The 17,697-nt window shown below is 58.9% G+C and overlaps 2 protein-coding genes across 5 annotated transcripts; both read left to right on the forward strand.

Annotated features, from left to right (window-relative positions):
* The first annotated feature begins 1,905 nt into the window (after positions 1-1,905).
* Positions 1,906-10,060, forward strand: CSF3R (colony stimulating factor 3 receptor). Of its 4 annotated transcripts, none has more exons than XM_064471551.1 (16): positions 1,906-2,014; positions 3,746-3,841; positions 4,173-4,472; positions 4,781-4,904; positions 5,044-5,213; positions 5,997-6,151; positions 6,387-6,540; positions 6,655-6,737; positions 6,826-7,039; positions 7,331-7,519; positions 7,753-7,854; positions 8,187-8,333; positions 8,550-8,690; positions 8,836-8,926; positions 9,147-9,228; positions 9,402-10,060. In XM_064471551.1, the coding sequence occupies exons 2-16, from the start codon at positions 3,772-3,774 to the stop codon at positions 9,909-9,911; spliced, it is 2,532 nt and encodes an 843-aa protein (XP_064327621.1). In that variant the 5' UTR covers positions 1,906-2,014; positions 3,746-3,771; the 3' UTR covers positions 9,912-10,060. The 4 variants fall into 4 exon arrangements, with proteins under 4 accessions (XP_064327621.1, XP_064327619.1, XP_064327618.1 ...); XM_064471549.1 differs by lacking the exon at positions 1,906-2,014 and adding an exon at positions 2,630-2,852; XM_064471548.1 differs by lacking the exon at positions 1,906-2,014 and adding an exon at positions 2,630-2,847.
* An 87-nt stretch (positions 10,061-10,147) lies between these two features.
* On the forward strand, positions 10,148-17,486 carry MRPS15 (mitochondrial ribosomal protein S15). The gene is made up of 8 exons (XM_064471560.1): positions 10,148-10,294; positions 11,481-11,543; positions 12,367-12,442; positions 13,300-13,348; positions 14,147-14,231; positions 15,134-15,192; positions 16,422-16,613; positions 17,315-17,486. Exons 1-8 carry the CDS (start codon positions 10,234-10,236, stop codon positions 17,426-17,428), a joined length of 699 nt encoding a protein of 232 aa, XP_064327630.1. The 5' UTR covers positions 10,148-10,233; the 3' UTR covers positions 17,429-17,486.
* Positions 17,487-17,697: the final 211 nt, after the last annotated feature.

A 17,697-nucleotide genomic window follows, 5' to 3' on the forward strand; every position in this document is an offset into this window, starting at 1 on the left:
TAATGTACTTTATTCTGCTTAATAGCAATGATCTGCCCAGCGGGGATTAAATCTGAGGCGCTGATAACATGCCTGAGAAATGAAGGCAGCTGACACCCCCCGGCACTTACGGTGAGGAGCGGTGGGAAGGTGGTGCTGGTCGGTGGGGCTACGCCGGCCCTGCTGGTCTGGCCCCCGGGATGCCATGGCAGCAACGGATGGCTCGGCAGCAGCGGGGTGCACAGGGGTCCCGCTGTCCCCCCACCCCGTGTCACGCTCGGAGCCGGTGGGAGCTTTGGCAACCACGGCGGGGAATGGAGCCGCTTCACGCCTCCCCTCTGACGGGATCTGCTCTGCCCCGGGATGGCAGCAGCAGAGCCAGCGGCGCCTCCGGGCACAGAGGCTCCATGCTGCGGTGCTGGGTCTGGATCTGTCCCTGTGGGTCGCCTCCAGTGCTCCCTGTGGATTGCAGCTAGAGGTGCCCGAGGGGTCTGGCCATGCCAGTGGGCCGCTGCCTGGTGCCATCGGTCCCAATCCCATGTGCTGCAACCCAGGAAAAGCCCCACAGCCGCTTCCCCTTTTCCACCTTCCCCCTCGCCAGGCGGCCCTGGGCAGGGGGCGGCTCTTGTGCCACAGGCTGGGAGCCCACTGCCCTGCTGCTCACCCCGGGACATGCCGCATCCAGGCCACAAGCACCCACCCTCCCTCCAAACTGAAATCCCCGGTCTGTCCCGCACCATGGCCCAGGTGCCTCATCCCGCTGGACCGTCCATCGTCCATCGCCCATCTCGCACCCTGGCAGCCTCCTCCCCGTGCATCCTCCTGCCCCAGCCCCTCCGAGGCCCCTCCGCCGCACTGGCTGCACCCGTGGCACTGGCTGCGGGTGCCCTGCAGGGATGTCACCCCGCCTCTTGTCCCCCTGTCCCATCCAGGGATGGGATCTGTGGGCTTGTGAGAGTGACTCAGAGACAAAGGGGAACCGAGAGCACTGTCATGGGGGCATGTCTGCTCCATCCTTGATCTCGGGAAGGGGCCGCTGCCCTGGGCACAGTAGAGGGAGCTGTGCCGGGAGCCATGCCCCGACAGATTGGCCCTCTCAGAACCTCCTTGGGGACAAACCCTCTCCCTGCAGAGCATGGGCGAGGCGAGCCCCGGGGCAGGCTGGGGTGGGATGCAGGGTGCCCCCGCACACCAGGACGCGGGGTCCCTCCATGCATACCCCGCGGCGGGGCTCTATCGGTGGCAGGGGCGGGCAGGCGTGGGTTGGGCAGCACTTGTTTTTGTCCGGCTGGGTGTTTGCAGCTCTGCCTGCCCTCCGGTTCCCACGGAGATGCCCACGTCGCCATGGCTACCTGCAGATATTCCTGCTCCAGCTGGTAAACAGCCTGCAAGCCGCGCCCTTCCGTCCCAAAATACTGGGGGTTGCTACACCCCAGGGAAATGTTGCAAGGGCAGCTCCCCCACCCCAGCCAGTGGCTGTGGGAATTGACCCCATGCCCCAGCCTGGGGAGCCGTGCCCACGCACCACCCCCACGAGCAGCCCGGCCCGCTGCGGGCAGGGGGATGGGGCCCCGGGCAGGGGGATGGGGCCCCAGGCATGGGCGATTTGGGGGGAAAAACCCTGTACTCGGACTGTCAGGGTGCGAGGTGGCTGGCCGCAGCCTCGGGCCATGTCCCTCTGGCCAGCAGCCCGGCTCCATGGGAGGCGACACTGGGAGCCCATCTCCACCAGGCTGCTCTCCCATGGCCCCCGGCCACCCTGGGGCCTCCTGGGGGACATCGGGGTGGGTGGCTGTGCTGGCCCCGCCGTTGTTTGCAGCACGGGGGTTGCGTGAGCGCTGAGTAACGCACTCCTGGAGGTGACACGCGTGCTACAAATCCCGTAGTAAACAGCTGTTTGCACAACAGCCGCCTCCATTGCGAAGGCTGCGAGTGCGTCGCAGGTTGGGCAATCCCCTGTTTACCCCCATGCTCCAGTCCAGGCCCTGCAGGACATGGGGTTCCCGTCTGGGGCTGTGATGCCAGCCTGGCACAGGTGGGTGACATCCCAGCAGTGAGCCCCCCGCCCAGGGCAGCTGGGCAGCGCCCTGGGCAAGGGGCTGCTGGAAGAGCCCGGGTTAATGGTAGCACAAGGAGGTACCAGTGGGAAGGTCGGGTCTCAGGATGCGCTTGGGGCATCTCACGGATCCCCTCGCGCTGGGGTGAGCTGGGCTGTGTGGTGGGAGCATGGACAACTCGGGTCAAACGGGGCTTCACCAGACGGCTCTCCCCAGGCCAGGCTTTAGGAGACAGCCCAGGCTTGGCTGCAAGGGGCAGTGGTGCTGTCCCCAGGGACCGGGACAGGGAGGCAGGTCCCAGGAGAGGGCTGGAGGGTGCGAGGATGAGCCCAGTCCCCTGTGGTGAGTCCCCAGGGGCTGGGGGATGCGATCTGCACCCAGGCGGCACCACACTGTGCTGGCAGCCACGGCTGGATTTGCCTCCTGCCCTCCGAGTCCCCCTCGGCCCCCAGCCCAGTCCCCCGGCCCCAGGGCAGTCGCAGCAAGGAATCGGGTGTGCCGCGTCCTGACTGCGCCACGTCCCGGCTGCTGGAGCGGGCAGCGTGGGAGGCCGGGTGCTGCTCCCCGCCGCTGGATGTGTGCGTGCCACTGGGCTTTCCTTCCTGCGGCGAGCGAGGCGGTCGCAGCCTTCAGGGAAGTGTTTTGCAATCACCTTCTTCAGAGAGTCACAGCAATTAACGGCACTGGTTTTGAGGAACTAACGGTGAAAGCAGCATGTTAGCAAACGGGCTGAGCAGGGCAAGCCACCGGGAGCCGGAGGCCGGTGCTTGGAGCAGGCGGTGAGCAGCGGCCAGACGCAGCAGGCACGGAGGTGAGGTAGGGATGGAGGCGAGGTAGGATGGGGCACAGGGTGCCCGGGTCCAGCTGAGCACCTTGCCCATGGCTGCGTGAGCTGCTCTGCCCAGTCCCCTGCCAGGGGCAGCCGCATGTACCAGGTGCTCAGGGGTGGCTGCTCCCCCATTACCCATGCTCGAGTCCCTCATCTGCCTCTGGACGTTGGCTTGGAGCGGCGGGAGAGCAGCTGTGGGCACCCCAAGGTGGGCGCAGCGTGGGCAGCCCCTCTGGGGGCAAATGCCCAGCACTGCTGAGGATGTGTCCGGGACTGACCCAGGGCAGAGGGTGAGCCAGCGGCCACGCAGGGCGGCAGCAGCCGCCGCTCCCAGGGCTGTTCCCCACAGCAGGCAGGGGGTGCAGCTGGAGGGGGCAGCACAGGTGAGGGGACGAGGGCAGGACGCCGAGGCCCCGCAGCTCTGGCCAGCCCCGCTGCGCTGCCATCGTTCATTTGTTTCCCTCTTTCAGCTTATCAGTCCTTTGCTGCCCCAAGCCCCTGTGCTAACCCTCCCTGAAACCGCAAATCTCTGCCCAGCAGAGGCTGAAGACACCTGAGATAAGATCAGCCCGTGCCCGCAGCCAGGCACCGGGCATTGCGCCCCAGGATCGGGGTGCGCGGGGCCGAGAGCCGGTGGCAGGCTGTGCCGGAGGGGCCCCCGCCGGAGCGCCTCACCGCTGCTCTTTTCCACGCCGGCGCCTGTGGCAGCGCAGGCTGCCGAGCCCGGGGGCGGAGGTGTCAGCACTGCAGAAGGACTGCGGGGGAGAGGCTGCCTCTGACGGCAAAAGGACATTTTGCTCCAGGAAGCATTGGTGATGGTGGCAGCGTGGCTCCTCCAGCCCACCCAACCCACCAGGACGAGCTGCTCTCTCCATTCCAGGTGATGCCAAAGCCACGGAGGAGACCATGGCCAGGCGCGGTGCTGGGACACCCTTCCTGCTGCGGCTCTCCCTGCTCCTGCTCCTCCGCCCGGGTGGTGAGTGGGGCCCGCCCCGTCCCGCAGCCGCATGCCCCGCGCCGCCCCTTGCACCCAGCGCCCGTCCTGCCCGCCTGGACCGGCCAGGGCCACAGCACGCAGGGGCTGCTGCGGGCAGGCAGGAGCGCCGGTGGCAGGGCAGGCGCTGGCAGGATGGGGCCCGGAGCGTGCCGGCGGGCTTGCCCAACGCCCGGCTCTTCCTCTCCAGTGGCTGGGGGGCCCATCTAAGGGAAGAGGCGCTCATCCCTCTGTCCTGCCTGAGCGCCGAGGAGCTGAGATGACTTCACCATGGCCCGCTGCCCTGGATGTGACACATTTTTCCTGCCTGCAGGGACCCTGGGCTGTGCCTCAGTGGCCGTGGGCTCACCCGTTGTGCCCCTGGGCTCGGCCGTCACAGCATCCTGCACCATCTGGAGCAAGCTCTGCCGCAGCTTGGAGCAGGGGACAGTCCAGATCACCTGGATGCTGGACAATGAGCCTGTGGCCGGGACCCAGCACCGGGGCCCGGGGGGCACAGAGGTGTCCAACCTCACCCTACCCCAGTTTAACCACACGCAGGCCAAGCTGTGGTGCTGGGTGGAGTGGAACGGGACCAAGCAGCGCGTCGGCATGGCTGAGATCAGGGCGGGCTGTAAGTCTGCTGCCAGCACAGGTCACCCATTTGTGCACGTGTGTACTTGACAGAGGTGCCACCTGGCACCGGTGTTTGTACGTCTCCTCCCCGAGACGTGTGTCTGCCCTGGGCAAGCTGGGCAAAGCCACTGGGGCGGGAGCAGCACCCGGGGCCGATGGCTGAGGGAGGCTGTTTCGGGGCTGTGCCTGGCCACGTCCCGGCACACCGGTGCCCAGCGGGCAGGCTGCGGGCCAGGGCAGGTTTGGGGGAGTGGTGGCATGGCAGCGGGGCTCTGCTCAGGCTCTTCCCCGGCCGCTCCCTCCCAGATCCACCTGCAAAGCCCTTCAACCTCAGCTGTGTTCTGAACCTCAGCGACTACGGGCTGACGTGCCAGTGGGAGCCGGGAGCCGACAGCCACCTCCCCACCAGCATCGCACTGAAGTGTGCCAGGTAAGCATCGAGGCGTGACACGGTCCCCGGTGTCTGGCTCCCGGCCACCTCTCCCAGCCCTCACCCTCTGCCAAAGCACATGGCAAGCCTTGTCCTCCGCCAAAGGGTGTCCCCGAGCCCACCCGTCTCGCTGCCGCAGGAGCAGAGCCCAGGTGGTGACGGGCTGCATCCCGCAAGGCGGCCGCAGCTGCTGCACGGTGCCACGCCGGCTGCTCCAGCTCTACCGGCAAATGGAGATCTGGGTGTCTGCCACCAACGCGCTGGGCACGGCCGAGTCAGAGCATCTCTGCATCGACCCCATGGATGTTGGTGAGTGACGGCCAGAGATGTGCACCTCGTGCGGAGGTCAGGGGCCGGAGAAGCCCATCAGTGGTGAGAGAGGGATATTAGAGTGCCATTAACGCATGTTGGGCTTTTAGGTCATATTTTATGGGCAGGCTCCCATGATAAATGGCTTACCAGGATGAATAGGTGCCAAAGCCACATTACAGACTGAGCGGTGTGTGCTGAGGGTTATGAGCTGCTGGTTGACCTGCTGCACTCTACAACTCTCTCCAGCAATTGATTACCCATTTATTCAGGAGGTCTATTAATAATATATCCAGTCCCTATAAACTATTCATAAAAGGAACCTTCCCAGATGCTATGACTTGTCCTCCCTGCTCTGCACCCAGGGAAGGGCTGCCCACAAACCACCTAGCCCTCCCACAGCCATGCTGGGCTTTCACCCCCCAGCAGACTCAAACAGGAGGCTTTCCTGGCCCTGTACCAGACCCCAGGTCCCGCAGGATTTATTTTTCCTGCATAGGCATCAATGCCACCTGGAGCCCAGGCTGCAGAGCAGTGCCAGTGCTCTGCTCCTGAGCATCGCCCTGTGTCCCGGGCAGGGGCACGCACTGGCTCCCATCCCCTGCCACGAGCCATTCTCCTACATGTTTCAGAGTGGTTTCTTCCCATCCTTGCCGTTGGGTCCGGGCAGGCCAGCGCCCCGGCTGCAGCTCATGGTGCTTACAGAGGCACTGCACAAGGCTGTGGCCCTGCGCACCGCCCATCGTGGCACCTCTCCAGCTCTCTCCCTGGCTCTTCCTCCAGCCAAGCTGGACCCCCCGGCCCTGAAGAGCATCCAGTCCATCCCCTTCCAGACCGACTGCGTCACCCTGGTCTGGGAGGTGGCACGGAGCAACGCCCACATGGAGCTGCAGTGCGAGCTGCGCTACCGGGCACCTAAGGACCCCACCTGGGCTCTGGTGAGTGATGCTGGGGCAGCGGGACCGCGGAGGGCCAGCGCGAAGGAGCCGGGACCCTCCCCTCTGCTCCGAGCTCTGCCAGGTTTCCTGCAATGGGAGCGGCGGGGTGCACGTGTGGGAGGGGGACAGCAAGGTCCCCCCTTGCACGCTCCACGCAGCGCCCACACCGGAGCCAGACCCTGCACTGCCTGCTCAAGGCAGGAGCCAGCACAGCCCTATCTCTGGCTGCCACCAGGTCACCGGCATTGTTGGCCAGGCTGGCACCACACAGTGCTGTGGCTTCCTCTTCGGTATGCAGTACCACTTCCAGATGCGGTGCCGGCGCAGCTCGGCACAGAGCTACTGGAGCGAGTGGAGCCTGGGCAGGAACTACACCACCCATGAGAAAGGTGGGTGCAGAGGCACACGGGGAGGGTCTCCCCTGCCCAGCCAGGTAGTACAGCCATGGTGGCATGGCCACGCTCACCCCTCTCAGCTCCCTGCCCGCCCTTCTCCTGTTGCAGCCCCCGAGGGGAAGCTGGACGCGTGGTGGAGCACTCAGCCGGCCGGGGCAGGCGGGCGGATGGAGGTGCAGCTGCGCTGGAAGGTGAGCATGGGTGGGGGGTGGGGGCGCGGGGGCTGCCAGGACATCGCCCTGGGGACTGAGCATCCCCGCACACCCTGCCTGCGCTCAGGCCCCACGGCAGCGGGAAGCAAATGGGCGAGTGCTGGGGTACCGCATCACCCTAAGCCCGAGGAGGAGGGGCAGGGACCCCCCAACCGTCTGCAACACCACCCACACCCAGTGCAACTTCTCCGCGCCAGCGGGCACCAGGAGGGTCCATCTCTCAGCCTACAATGCCGCTGGCGAGTCAGCAGCGACCGATGTCGTCCTCCTGGAGAGGAAAGGTGAGGGCGGCACAAACCTCCGGCAGGCCAAAACCTCCGTGCACCCCCCTGGGGCTCTGCCTCCCCCAGCACCTCCCTGAGCTCTCAATCGGGGTGCTGCTCCCTTGCCCCGCTGTGGGGGAGATGCCTCCCTGGGTGTGTGACTGGGGTGCTCCCAAACAGGCTGCTCGTGGGGTGCGCAGCCAGGGCAAGGAGCAGGGCAGGCACTCGGGCAGGGGCTGGGGGGCACGGGAGGCGATGTGGCACGGATGGTCACCTCTCCCATCATGCCGGCTGGCTGTCCCCATGCAGGTCAGCCCCTGGCGGGGCTCGAGGCCGTGCCCGGGGGGGAGCACAGCCTCTGGGTGCGCTGGGAGGCACCGCTGGCCCCGGTGGCTGCCTACATCCTGGAGTGGCAGCGGGTGTCCTCAGAGCCCAGCCGCTGCAGCGCTTGCTGGCAGATGGAGCGTGATGCGGCTGCCACCACAGCCCTCATCCAGGGTAAGCCGGGGGGTCCCTGCCCTCCTGGTCAGATGTGTGGGGGAGGGGTGGGGGGTGTACCAGGGGGCTGGCACCCCTCCTGACTGCCCCAGCGCCAAACCCTACTCCAAGCCCACTCCACGCCCTCTCTCCTTCCTCTGGGTCCACTCCCGGGGTATGGCACAGGGCAGGCAGGCTGGCGCTGTGGGGCAGCTGGAGCCCTAAACCCCTGGACCCCCCACTCTCCATTGCAGATGGCATCGAGCCTTTCCAGAGATACAACATCTCGGTGTACCCCCTCTACAAGGACACCATAGGGGTGCCCATCCACACCGCAGCCTACTCCAAGCAGAAGGGTACGTGTGCTCCCAGCAGCTGCCCTCGGGACCCCAGGGGGCTCACCCCACACCACCAAGCCTTTGTCTTTCAAAAAGGAGAGCCAGCCTTCCTACCACATGCCTCTAGTTCAGGGGCTGCGCAGAAGAGCTCAGCCCACTGGGCTGGATCTTGGCTCATCTCTGAAGGTGCTCTCAGCTGGACTGAGCCCCACAGGGGCACAGCATGGGGCAGGGACTGACACCCACACCGCAGGAGTGGGACTCACCACTCAGCGTGTCCCCCTGCTGGTCCCCCACCCCGAGGCAGCGGTTCTGCACAGCACCCGCTCACTTGTCCTGCTCTGTTTCAGCACCGTCCTACGCCCCAAAGCTCCACCTGAAGAGCATCAGCAAATCTGAGGCCGAGCTGTGCTGGGACCCGGTGCCGGTTGAGATGCAGAATGGCTTCATCACCAGCTACACCATCTTCTGGGCCAACAGCACCGCAGACGTGTCCAGTGAGTCCTGCCCACGCTACCGCCAGCCCTGCCCTCCATCCCGCCTCCATGTGTTGAGCGGGGTCATCAGCAGCCTCCATGCCCTTATCAGAGGGTCAGGGTGTGCATGTGGGTCCCACACAGGACCCCCTGCCTGCAGAGACCCACGAGGCCATGCAGGCAAGTGGCACCTGCAGAGCAGCTCCCGCCGCACCAACAGCTTCTGCATTTGCACAGGTGCCACCGTGAATCCCTCCCTCAGCTCCTTTGTCATCCAGGAGCTGAAGCCATCGACCCTGTACAAAGTGCACATCATGGCATCCACAGCCGCCGGCAGCACCAACGGCACCAGCCTGACCCTGGTGACCACGGTGCTAGGTGAGGGGGTGCAGCCCCCCAGCGGGGTGTAGGGCAGGGAGGGGACCTGGCGGACCCTGGGTCCTGCCCCAGCCTCGCAGCACAGCGTGGCCAGAGCTGCCCCACCACAGGTCCCCCGTGACCCTCTCCCCTGACCATTTTCCAGACGACATTGAAATCCAGTTCCTCTTCCTGACCCTGGGGCTGATCTTTGTCCTGCTCATACTTTTGCTCATTTGCTTCCAGAAGAACGGGCGGTGAGTACTGAAGACTGCGGGCTGGACCGGCCCTGCACCGGGCTGGGCTGCCCTGGCAGTCCCTGTCCCCAGTGGCCCTGGACGCAGCCTGGCTGCTGGAGGGATGGGGTGGCTGCAGGGAGCGGCGGCAGCCCGCTGTGAGCTCGGCGGGAGCAAGGCCAGCCCCAAGGCCACCAGTTTCAGGCCCCTTCGCTGAGTCGCCTTGTCCTGTGGCCACCAGGGTGAAGCAGCAGTTCTGGCCCAGCGTCCCCGACCCCGCCAACAGCAGCCTGGGCAAGTGGGTGCCGGCAGAGCTGCAGCAGGTGAGACCCAGACAGCTGCTCCCCCCAGACCCCCACTCCCCACCTGGGCACCGCTCTCGTGAGCAGCCCCACGGCTCCATCCGCACTCTGTGCGCCGCAGGGCGCGGAGGGCACGGCGCCCAGGGCGTGAGGCCATACTGGGGTCGGTCCGTGACCACACTCCGTTCCTCCAGGAGCCCCTGCAGGTCCCCGGCGTGAGGGAGCCCGGGCTGGCGACCATTTCTACCGTCACAGTGCTCGAAAGGGCGGCGGGGAAGCCACCGCCCGCCTGGGGCAAGGAGCCCGCCACCGAGCCCACCGGCACCTTCCCCGCCGTGCCCCAGCCCTACGTGCGGCAGGAGGGACCCGGCGTGCCGGGCCGCGGCTGGGCGGCGGCGGAGCCGTGCCAGGGCCCCGGCGGGAGCGGGGAGACCGTCCAGTACGCGCGGGTGGTGGGCGACGGGTACAAGGGCCAGCAGCACGCCCTGCCGCGCCTCTACCTGCGCTCCAGCTCCACGCAGCCCCTGCTCCTCGACCCCAGCCCCAGCCCCAAGCCCTACGAGAACCTGTGGTTCCACGAGGCTGCCCCCCACGGCTACCCGGGGGACGAGGGGTGCCCCGAGGAGCCCCCGGCCACCTTCCCCCTGCTGCAGGGCCTTCGCATCAACGGGGCCGAGGAGCTCCACGACTGCCGGGCGTTTTAGTGCCGGGGACCGGGCGGCGCTAACGGGCCCAGCCCCGGGGCACCGCTCACCGCGACACCCCGGGCACGGCGGGTGGGCTCCCTCCGCCGGTGCTGTGTGCGTCCCCTCCCTTCCCCTCCCCTCCGCAATAAACGGGGACGCGCTGAGAACGGCCCAGGACGCCCGTGCGGCGGGACGAGCCCGGCGGGGACCGGGAGGGGGAAGGAAGCCGCGCCGCCCATCGATGCGCTCGGCGCTCGGCCCCCTGCCGCGCTCGGCGCTCGGCCGCCGCGCCTGGTCAAGATGGCGGCGCCGGTGGTGGCGGGTCGGTGAGGGCCGGGCCATGCTGGCGCTGCGGGCGGCTCTGGGCCGCTGTCTGGCGGGGACGGCCGGCGGCGGGGCCGGTGAGGGCCGGGGGGAGCTACAGAGGCCGCTGGGAGCGGGGGTGGAAGGGGAAGCGGGGTCAGGCGGGCGGCCGGGGCCGGGGCCGGGGCCGGGGCGGGCGCGGGGTCGGGGTCGACCTGGGGCGGGGAGAAAGGGGCCTGAGGCGGCCTTGAGGAGGGACAACGGTCTGGGTGACCCGGGGGGTCCCCGGGATGCTGTTGGGGAGGCGGGGCCGCGGGGGGGCCCTCGGGGCACCGGGGGGACACGGGTGAGCGGGGCCGACCCCCCACGGCCCCGCTGGGGTAGCGGGGGGCCAGGGCCGGCCAGCCCTGAGCCGGGCCGGGGGCCTGGGGCTGCCCCTGCCCTGCGCATGGCGGGGACCTGCTGGGGCAGCTGAGGCGTCCCCGAGGCCAGGGATCTCTCGGCGGAGCTGCTGTGTGCTGGGCCGAGGCGCGGGCTGGGGCCCTGGCGTGGCTCCCGCACACGCTGTACCCGCACCGTGAGCGTGGCGGGGTGTGCAGGGAGCCCCGCGCTCGCTCTCCGTGCCGGCGGATGCACGCTGGAGCTGAGCCTGCTTCTTGGCCAGTTCGTTTGCAGGCAGGTACATGGAATGGCAAGGTCTGTATTTGAATATATGTTTGAGGCACAGATGAATAATCTGAAGCAGAGACTGATTCCAAAAACGGGCAACAGGAGCCTCAAAAGAGCAGTTGGAAGAGTTTGTTCTTGAAAGGTCAAAGACGGCTCAATTCAGGTTGCTGATGAATATCCTCACCTGTACCAAGCTGTGCCAGTCAAAGGTTGTCTCTAGGTCTCACTGCCTGTGTGCTCTGCCGCTGGGGTAGTCCAGAGCAGCCTAACTCATACGTGAAATTACCTGAATTAGTTCATCAGTTTAAACCCCCTAAATGAACTCGGCTCAGCTGGGGAGCCTTCCCACTCTCTGCCTAGTGTCTGTAATCTCTTCCTGCTGCTCTGTTCTTCTTATCATTTGCATTCAGAACATGGTGAAGCAGCACAGCTTCGCCCGTTTGTTTTAGCACCCATGTGAAAGCCACACTGAACTGTTCTACTCTCCTTTGGGACAAAGAACCTGGCTGGCCACTGATCACCTTAGAGTCTAAGTTCGCTGACCAGTTTTCTAGTATAGACTGAGCAAAAAAAAAAAGTGCACACAAGTCTGATAAATCTTTTTCTTCCATCAAGCTTGCAGTCCCTTTATTCAGGCAGCCAGATGTTACGCCAGACCTGTGAGAAGGAAGAGGAAAGGTATGTTGGGATTAATGGAACCATGTGGCAAAATGTTTTAATGTTGACATTATCAGAGTTGTACCCTAATGCCGCAGGAAGAGAGGGCATTTGGAGAAATTAGTGGTTTTCACTTTAAAGATGCAGAGCTCACCGTGAGGAGAGGGAGGAAATACAGTCCTGTTGTACAGGATTCTGCAGTCCTGCAGCTTCTTGATGGGTAGTTACAAGGATGAGGGAGCCAGACTCTTCCTGGTACTGCCAAATAATATAATGAGGGGCAGCAGTCCCAAATAGCAGCTCAGAGGTGTTCCAGCTGGACACAAAAGGAAAAGGGATTCACTGGAAGGCAGTGCAGCACGGGAATGTGCTTCACAGAGGGGCTGTGGAATATCCATTCTCAGAGGCTTTCGAGGCTTTGCTAGACAAAGAAATTATGACAGTCCCACTTTAAAGGGGAGATTGGACTAGAAACTTCATAAGTTTCCTTTGTAAACCCTTTTGTGGTTCTGTGCTTCTAGAAATAATTCCTTGCAAGTTCAAAAGTTACTCAGAAAATTCAGCAGCTCATGAACCTGTGGGAAATTAGCAGTTGTCATTAGCAAGAGGTCACTGATCTCTGGACTGTACACCATGTTGTAAATCCAGGGTGCTGAAGGCAAGAGACTGGACCCAATTTTATTCACTCAATTCCTGCCATCTCAGCTTGATCTCTAAGTTTTTCCTTCTTATTTGGAGCATACAGTCTATTTTCTTTGCAATTTGTTTCCTCTGATCTAGTTTGCAAGCACGTTCAGAGCTCTGACTTTGTATCGCTCTTCCTCAAATGTTAATCTCTTTGCAGAAATCCCCAGCCATTTGGATGATCTTCCTCCCACAATGCTGAAGAAGGATTATGCCAATGTCCCAATAATAAACAGGTATGATACAGAGAGAGGAAATGACTATTCTCTTCAGAGATTTGTATCTTACATGCACACAACCGCAATACGTGGAAGCTGTCACCTGCTCAGTAATTAATTAATGCTCTGCGGTCACTGGTATGCAATTTAGCACAAAAATTGCAAAGTCATTTTGAAAGTCAAATTTGCAAAAGCAGTCACTGATTAGGGTTATGTAAGGCTTTTGTTTACTTAATCTTACATTAAGTGCTGGCTGCCCACGTCTTCTGTGGACTTTGTAGTCCACAGGAAAAAAGAAATAATCTTGAAATACCGGAAATAATCTTCTTAGAAATAATCTGTGCCCGTCTTGAGCTCAGGTGCTAGAGAGTGTGCAGTTGAACAACTCAAAATGAATGGCTGCTGCTGGAATTTGGACCTGGAGTTCAGCATTTTTATGCTTTGATTCCAGAACTGCTCATGTGTGGTGCATGGAGAGCCCCCAGTGGCGTAACTGAGACTTTCACAGATCTTTGAAGGAGCTGGTCTTAAAATTAATTATTTTGTCCTTGTGCGCTTACCTGGGGGTTAAGCCTCAGCACCCAGTTTGCATGTAATGTTTTTGGAATTGGTAAGAATTCATCATCATTTGAAATAACTGTGCTTCCCACAGCGGCAAAATTACTCGATGCTTTTGTAATCTCAGCCATGATTTTTCTTAGGAATGCAAGAAACAGCGTATGGCTGACAGGTTTGGGAGGGGAGGAGAATTGCTGTAAATTGGTAGAGTAAATTAAAGTTGAGAAAAGTCAATATGTTCTGAAAACCTAACCTCATTTCTGTTGTTAAATACACTTCGCTTCTAGCTTATAAACTAATCTGCCATCTCCTTGCAGTGTTGATGATGTAGTAAAAAGACTGTTGTCACTGGAAATGGCAAGCCAGGTTAGTTTCATTCTACTTGCATAAAAAACCCTGGACGATTTAGTGAACACATTTATGTAAAACTTGTCTATGTTGTTAAATGCCCTTCACCTTTTTTTTTTTTTAAGTGTTGCTCGGTGACTGCAAATCTGGGGCTATTAAATACATGAGAGTGATAAGTCTTGTATGCTCTTAAAATTTATCATGCGGTCTTCTTTGATAATTGCATACTAAAGGGAGAGAAGAAAATATTAGGCAATCACAGGGGAGATGAGCTGTGTTACGTTACTGCTTATGGTTGGCCTGTGTTCTAGCAAATAGTACGCTGGACAGCAGATGTTCTTCAAATTACTTTTACTTTTTGTATGCCAGAAAACAAAGTAAGCAAATTGTATGGCAGCACAAAGATCTCACTGTCTCTTGCTGCCTACCACTTCAGCTTAAAAAGGTGCAAAAAGTAAAGGCTACTGCCCTGTGAGATCAGCTTCAGTTCTCTCTCCTATTCAAGAAAGCAGCGGGGCCTCTTCAACACCCTTCTTCTGTAATCTTGGGATGAAGGGTGTGTCTGGACTGGTGGCTTGAACAATGGCTGTTCTGTGTTCTGCTGAGATGTTTTTGTGCTGCGTCGCTGCTGTACTCCGAGCACCGATCCGCAAGCAGTAGGTGCTTTTTTCCAGCACTTCTTACACGTTTTGTGATGGACACTGAGTAAAGCTATTAATTACAAAGCCTTTATCTGGGCATTTGGGAAGAGAGCTGGGGTGTCTCAGACCTTTAGCATTCCTGAGAAAGTGACAAGCTCTCTTCTGTTATCCACAGAAGGAGAAGGTGAAAATAAAGACACAGCAGCTGGTGGAGAAGGTCAGGAGGTCTCCCAATGACAATGGCTCCTTTGAGGTGCAAGGTAAGTTAAAAAAGTAGAAGGGTATTGTTGGCAGATGATGCATCTCTGCTTTTATTCAGCTATTCCCACCCCAGCATTTCAAGTTTCCTGTATCAGTTAGGAGAATCTCCTTCAGGAGAGCACCTGAGAGGCAGGCAGCCTGCAGCATGCTCTGGAGGACCTGTTCAGGGTTTGGGATGCTGCAGAGGCAGCGCATGCACTTACTGGCAGGTGGCTGCTAGGATGATTTCCAAATTCCTACTCCATATCCACCCTTCAAAGGCAGCATGGACACTATTATGCTTGAAGTGCTTATGTGACGTGAAGCATTGCACTGCACTCGTTACCAAAATAAACTACTAGATTTAGCCACGGAACCCGAATTTCCTTCTGCATCAGAGTGCTCTGGCCGAAGCACAGTGGAGGGACAGTGCAGGGATGAAGGCCATGCTGCCTTTGACCAAGGTGTGCTCCTTTATCCTTAATAAAGGCCTTCAGTTTCTCAGGATGCCACCAGCACCTTCCTCCAAAGCCTGAAAGCTCAAAGAGCTGGCTGCTGCTCAGACAGAGCCTCTTAATTTGTGGCTGTTCCTCCAAAGCTTAAGCCAAGTGAAGCGAAATGAATGTGAAGTCTTCAGTAATGCAAGAGGTGTTTTGCAGATACATATGATCTGTTGTTAAAATTTTAACCTCTAATTAAGCAGCTTCATAATAGTAATAGTTCTGACTGGGGTTGCGTAGGTTATATTTTGTGGTTTGTTTTGCAATTATTCAGAGGGCTGTGCGGTAATATTTGCTGTGGTGCGGTGGGTGCCCATAAGAACAGCAGTCCTCAGCTGGCAATTTGAAGGGAATGCAAATGATACTGTCTCACCCTGGAAAGCTGCTGCTCTCATGCGCCTTCTTATGTCTGTTCTTTATAGTTGCTATGTTGACTGCCAAGATACGCACTTACGAGGAGCATCTTCAGAGGCATCCCAAGGTAACTATCAGTAATTGGAGCCCACACATCTGAGACAGCAGCTGTTCAGGTTGTTTTCTCAGTTTAGAACAAAAGGATTTTAATTCTGGGGATTATGGCTTTCCTAGGAAGGTTTATAAAATAGTTACAGCTGTTTCCTCATGCCAGTCTGGGAAACTGCTGGCTCAATCACAGCTACCTTCTCTCCACCTGAAAGGTGGAGCATGTTGTTCTTTGTTACTGGATTGGCGGGAAGTGGCTGAGCAGATACCTTTGAACAGAGTTTAGCTAAATTTATCCTTGCTGCAGATGCAGCTTCACTGCTTAGTTTTCAGTGTAATTAATGTTGTCTCTTCAGCAGCTGTTCTACCTGTGAAATGTTTAGTGGACAGGACTGTGTTAATGTCATAACGACTACTTTCCCACCTAAAGCTACCTGGGTTCAGAGCCCAAATTTGAAACCTCACAACTACGAATTTATGAACAAGATATGTTAAAGACTCTTTCTGCAGTGCAAATGGTGGGAAATGGATTAATCGACTGCATTTGAAAAAAAAGCACATAACTATTTGTTAATCAGAAAAGCTTGAAGCATAAACCAGAATAGAATTCAGTTTCTATAAGAAGCCAGAAGTTGTGCCAAATGTTTCAGCAGAAGAGACCTTTTGAAATTACTTGGATGAAGCCTGCTCTTGACACAAGTTGCCTGTACAGGATAGGGAAATGTCTCCCATGGGGACTGCCCTGAATGGCGGGGCTCGAGCTACGCGTGTTCCCTTCCAAAGAACAGCCCAAATGGTCAGGTAGACCCAAGTCACTTTTTTTTTTTTTTCCACATTTAATTTCTGGGAAAACACAGATAAGTGCTTCTGTGTTATTTCTGGACCAGTACATTTCAGGGGAAGCAGAGTTTGTAGCCAGAAGACCTTCCCTACAGCCTTCACCTCCAAGCCATTGCAGCTTTTGCCACTGCCTGAAACTCTGTGCAGGCTGACGACGGACTTCAGGGTTGGGAGAGGAAGGTGCAGACGCAGAACGAAGAAAGCAGTTTCAGTGAAAAGTAAATTAAGGCATCTTGGATCTCCTTGTGGTGACCTAATGTGCTTGCAGTATCTGCCAAGAAAAATTGTTCTAAGATACTGCCCTTAACCTGACTGTTTCCTTTCAGCGATAATCTGGTCTATTCTAAGTAATTTATTGGAACGGAGGCATAATTTGTCTGCAACTAGTGAACACTAAGTCCTTTGCAGGACAAAAATAACCGTCGTCGCATGCTGATGGATATGGATCGCCGGAAGAAGCTACTTGCATATCTTCGCCGTGTCCGCTATGATACCTTTGAAAACACCTGCAAGCAGCTGAATATCCAGTACAGCCTGCCCCCTCCCTACACCAGAAGGGTCACCAAGCGCTGGGTTGTGAAGAAGGCTTTCTGTCTCAAGGTATGGAGCCCTATGGAGAGACAGTAGTGTAGCTGGGGTAGGAAAAAATCTCTTCATAGAAGGGCATAATTAAGACAGTTGGAAAAGACTGATAGATAAATCCTTTTAATCCATGCTTTGAATTGGAGGAGATGATGATAATGTCTGTAGAGAAATATATAAGCTCGGCAAAGAGCTCCATGAAAAAGAGTTACATAGCAGGCAGTGACGCACGTGCTGTGCTTGAGAACATCAAATTGTGCTGCGGGTTTTTTCAGACCCTGGTAGAGGAACTAATACGTGAGACTATCGAATTTGATGGCAGCCTTGGAACAGAAATGTGTATCCACCCACTGTCTACTCTCTTTTGCTCCAAATACATCGGTGTAACACCTGTGCGATATACCTTAGGCTGACTGCGCAGAATCAAGTAGCTGGGCATGCCTTCAGTCTTTAAATACTAAATTTCTGTCCAATAAATTGTAACCAAAAGACTGAGCAGCTGTAACAGAATACCTCCAAATGGTACCCAAGGCGCAGGGCTGGCTGGAGTCCAGGAGGATGCGCACGGGAAGGAGTTGGTCTTGCTGCACGGCGTGCCTCCTGGCCTCTGCTGCAGGACCGCGGATGGGTGCCGCCTGCAGCAGCGGCGGTGGAGCAGCCCTGCTCAGCAGCAGGCAGCTTTGTCTCTCCCCTTCTCTCACCTTACGCTCCTCCTGCAGGTTTTTCAGGAGGCACGGAAGCTGAAAGCAGCAGAGAGGCTGAAGCAGAGGAGAGAGTGGCAAGCGAGAGCTGCGAAGGAGAAACAGGCGCAGAGTGAGGGGACAGCGGTGTAGCGGCATGTTGAGGCTCTGACACAGCCCATCTCTAACAATAAATAACAACCTAAAGACATGGTGCCTCTTTGCTTATGTGTGTGCGTGACCTGTGCCATGGCGAGCACCCAGAGAAGTGCAGTGAGTTGTTGAAGTGGTTTAGAAGTTTAAGGCTGACGCGCTGGACCGTGGTGTGAGTGGTTCAATCTGTGCGAGAGGAGGACCCAGGGGGACTTCGCCGCTGCCTCATGGCAGGGAAGGCAGAGGTGTCCTTGCATGAGAACCCTGCC

Source organism: Phalacrocorax carbo, chromosome 22 (assembly GCF_963921805.1).
Source record: "Phalacrocorax carbo chromosome 22, bPhaCar2.1, whole genome shotgun sequence".
Taxonomy (NCBI): Eukaryota; Metazoa; Chordata; class Aves; order Suliformes; family Phalacrocoracidae; genus Phalacrocorax; species Phalacrocorax carbo.

Coding starts and splice junctions, on each gene's coding strand:
- MRPS15 (XM_064471560.1), top strand. CDS start 10,234: ATGCTGGCGCTGCGGGCGGCTCTGGGCCGCTGTCTGGCGGGGACGGCC. Junction 10,295..11,480: donor GACGGCCGGCGGCGGGGCCG/GTGAGGGCCGGG, acceptor TCTTCCATCAAG/CTTGCAGTCCCTTTATTCAG. Junction 14,232..15,133: donor TGGCTCCTTTGAGGTGCAAG/GTAAGTTAAAAA, acceptor TGTTCTTTATAG/TTGCTATGTTGACTGCCAAG.
- CSF3R (XM_064471551.1), top strand. CDS start 3,772: ATGGCCAGGCGCGGTGCTGGGACACCCTTCCTGCTGCGGCTCTCCCTG. Junction 7,520..7,752: donor CACCACAGCCCTCATCCAGG/GTAAGCCGGGGG, acceptor TCTCCATTGCAG/ATGGCATCGAGCCTTTCCAG. Junction 9,229..9,401: donor TGCCGGCAGAGCTGCAGCAG/GTGAGACCCAGA, acceptor CCGTTCCTCCAG/GAGCCCCTGCAGGTCCCCGG.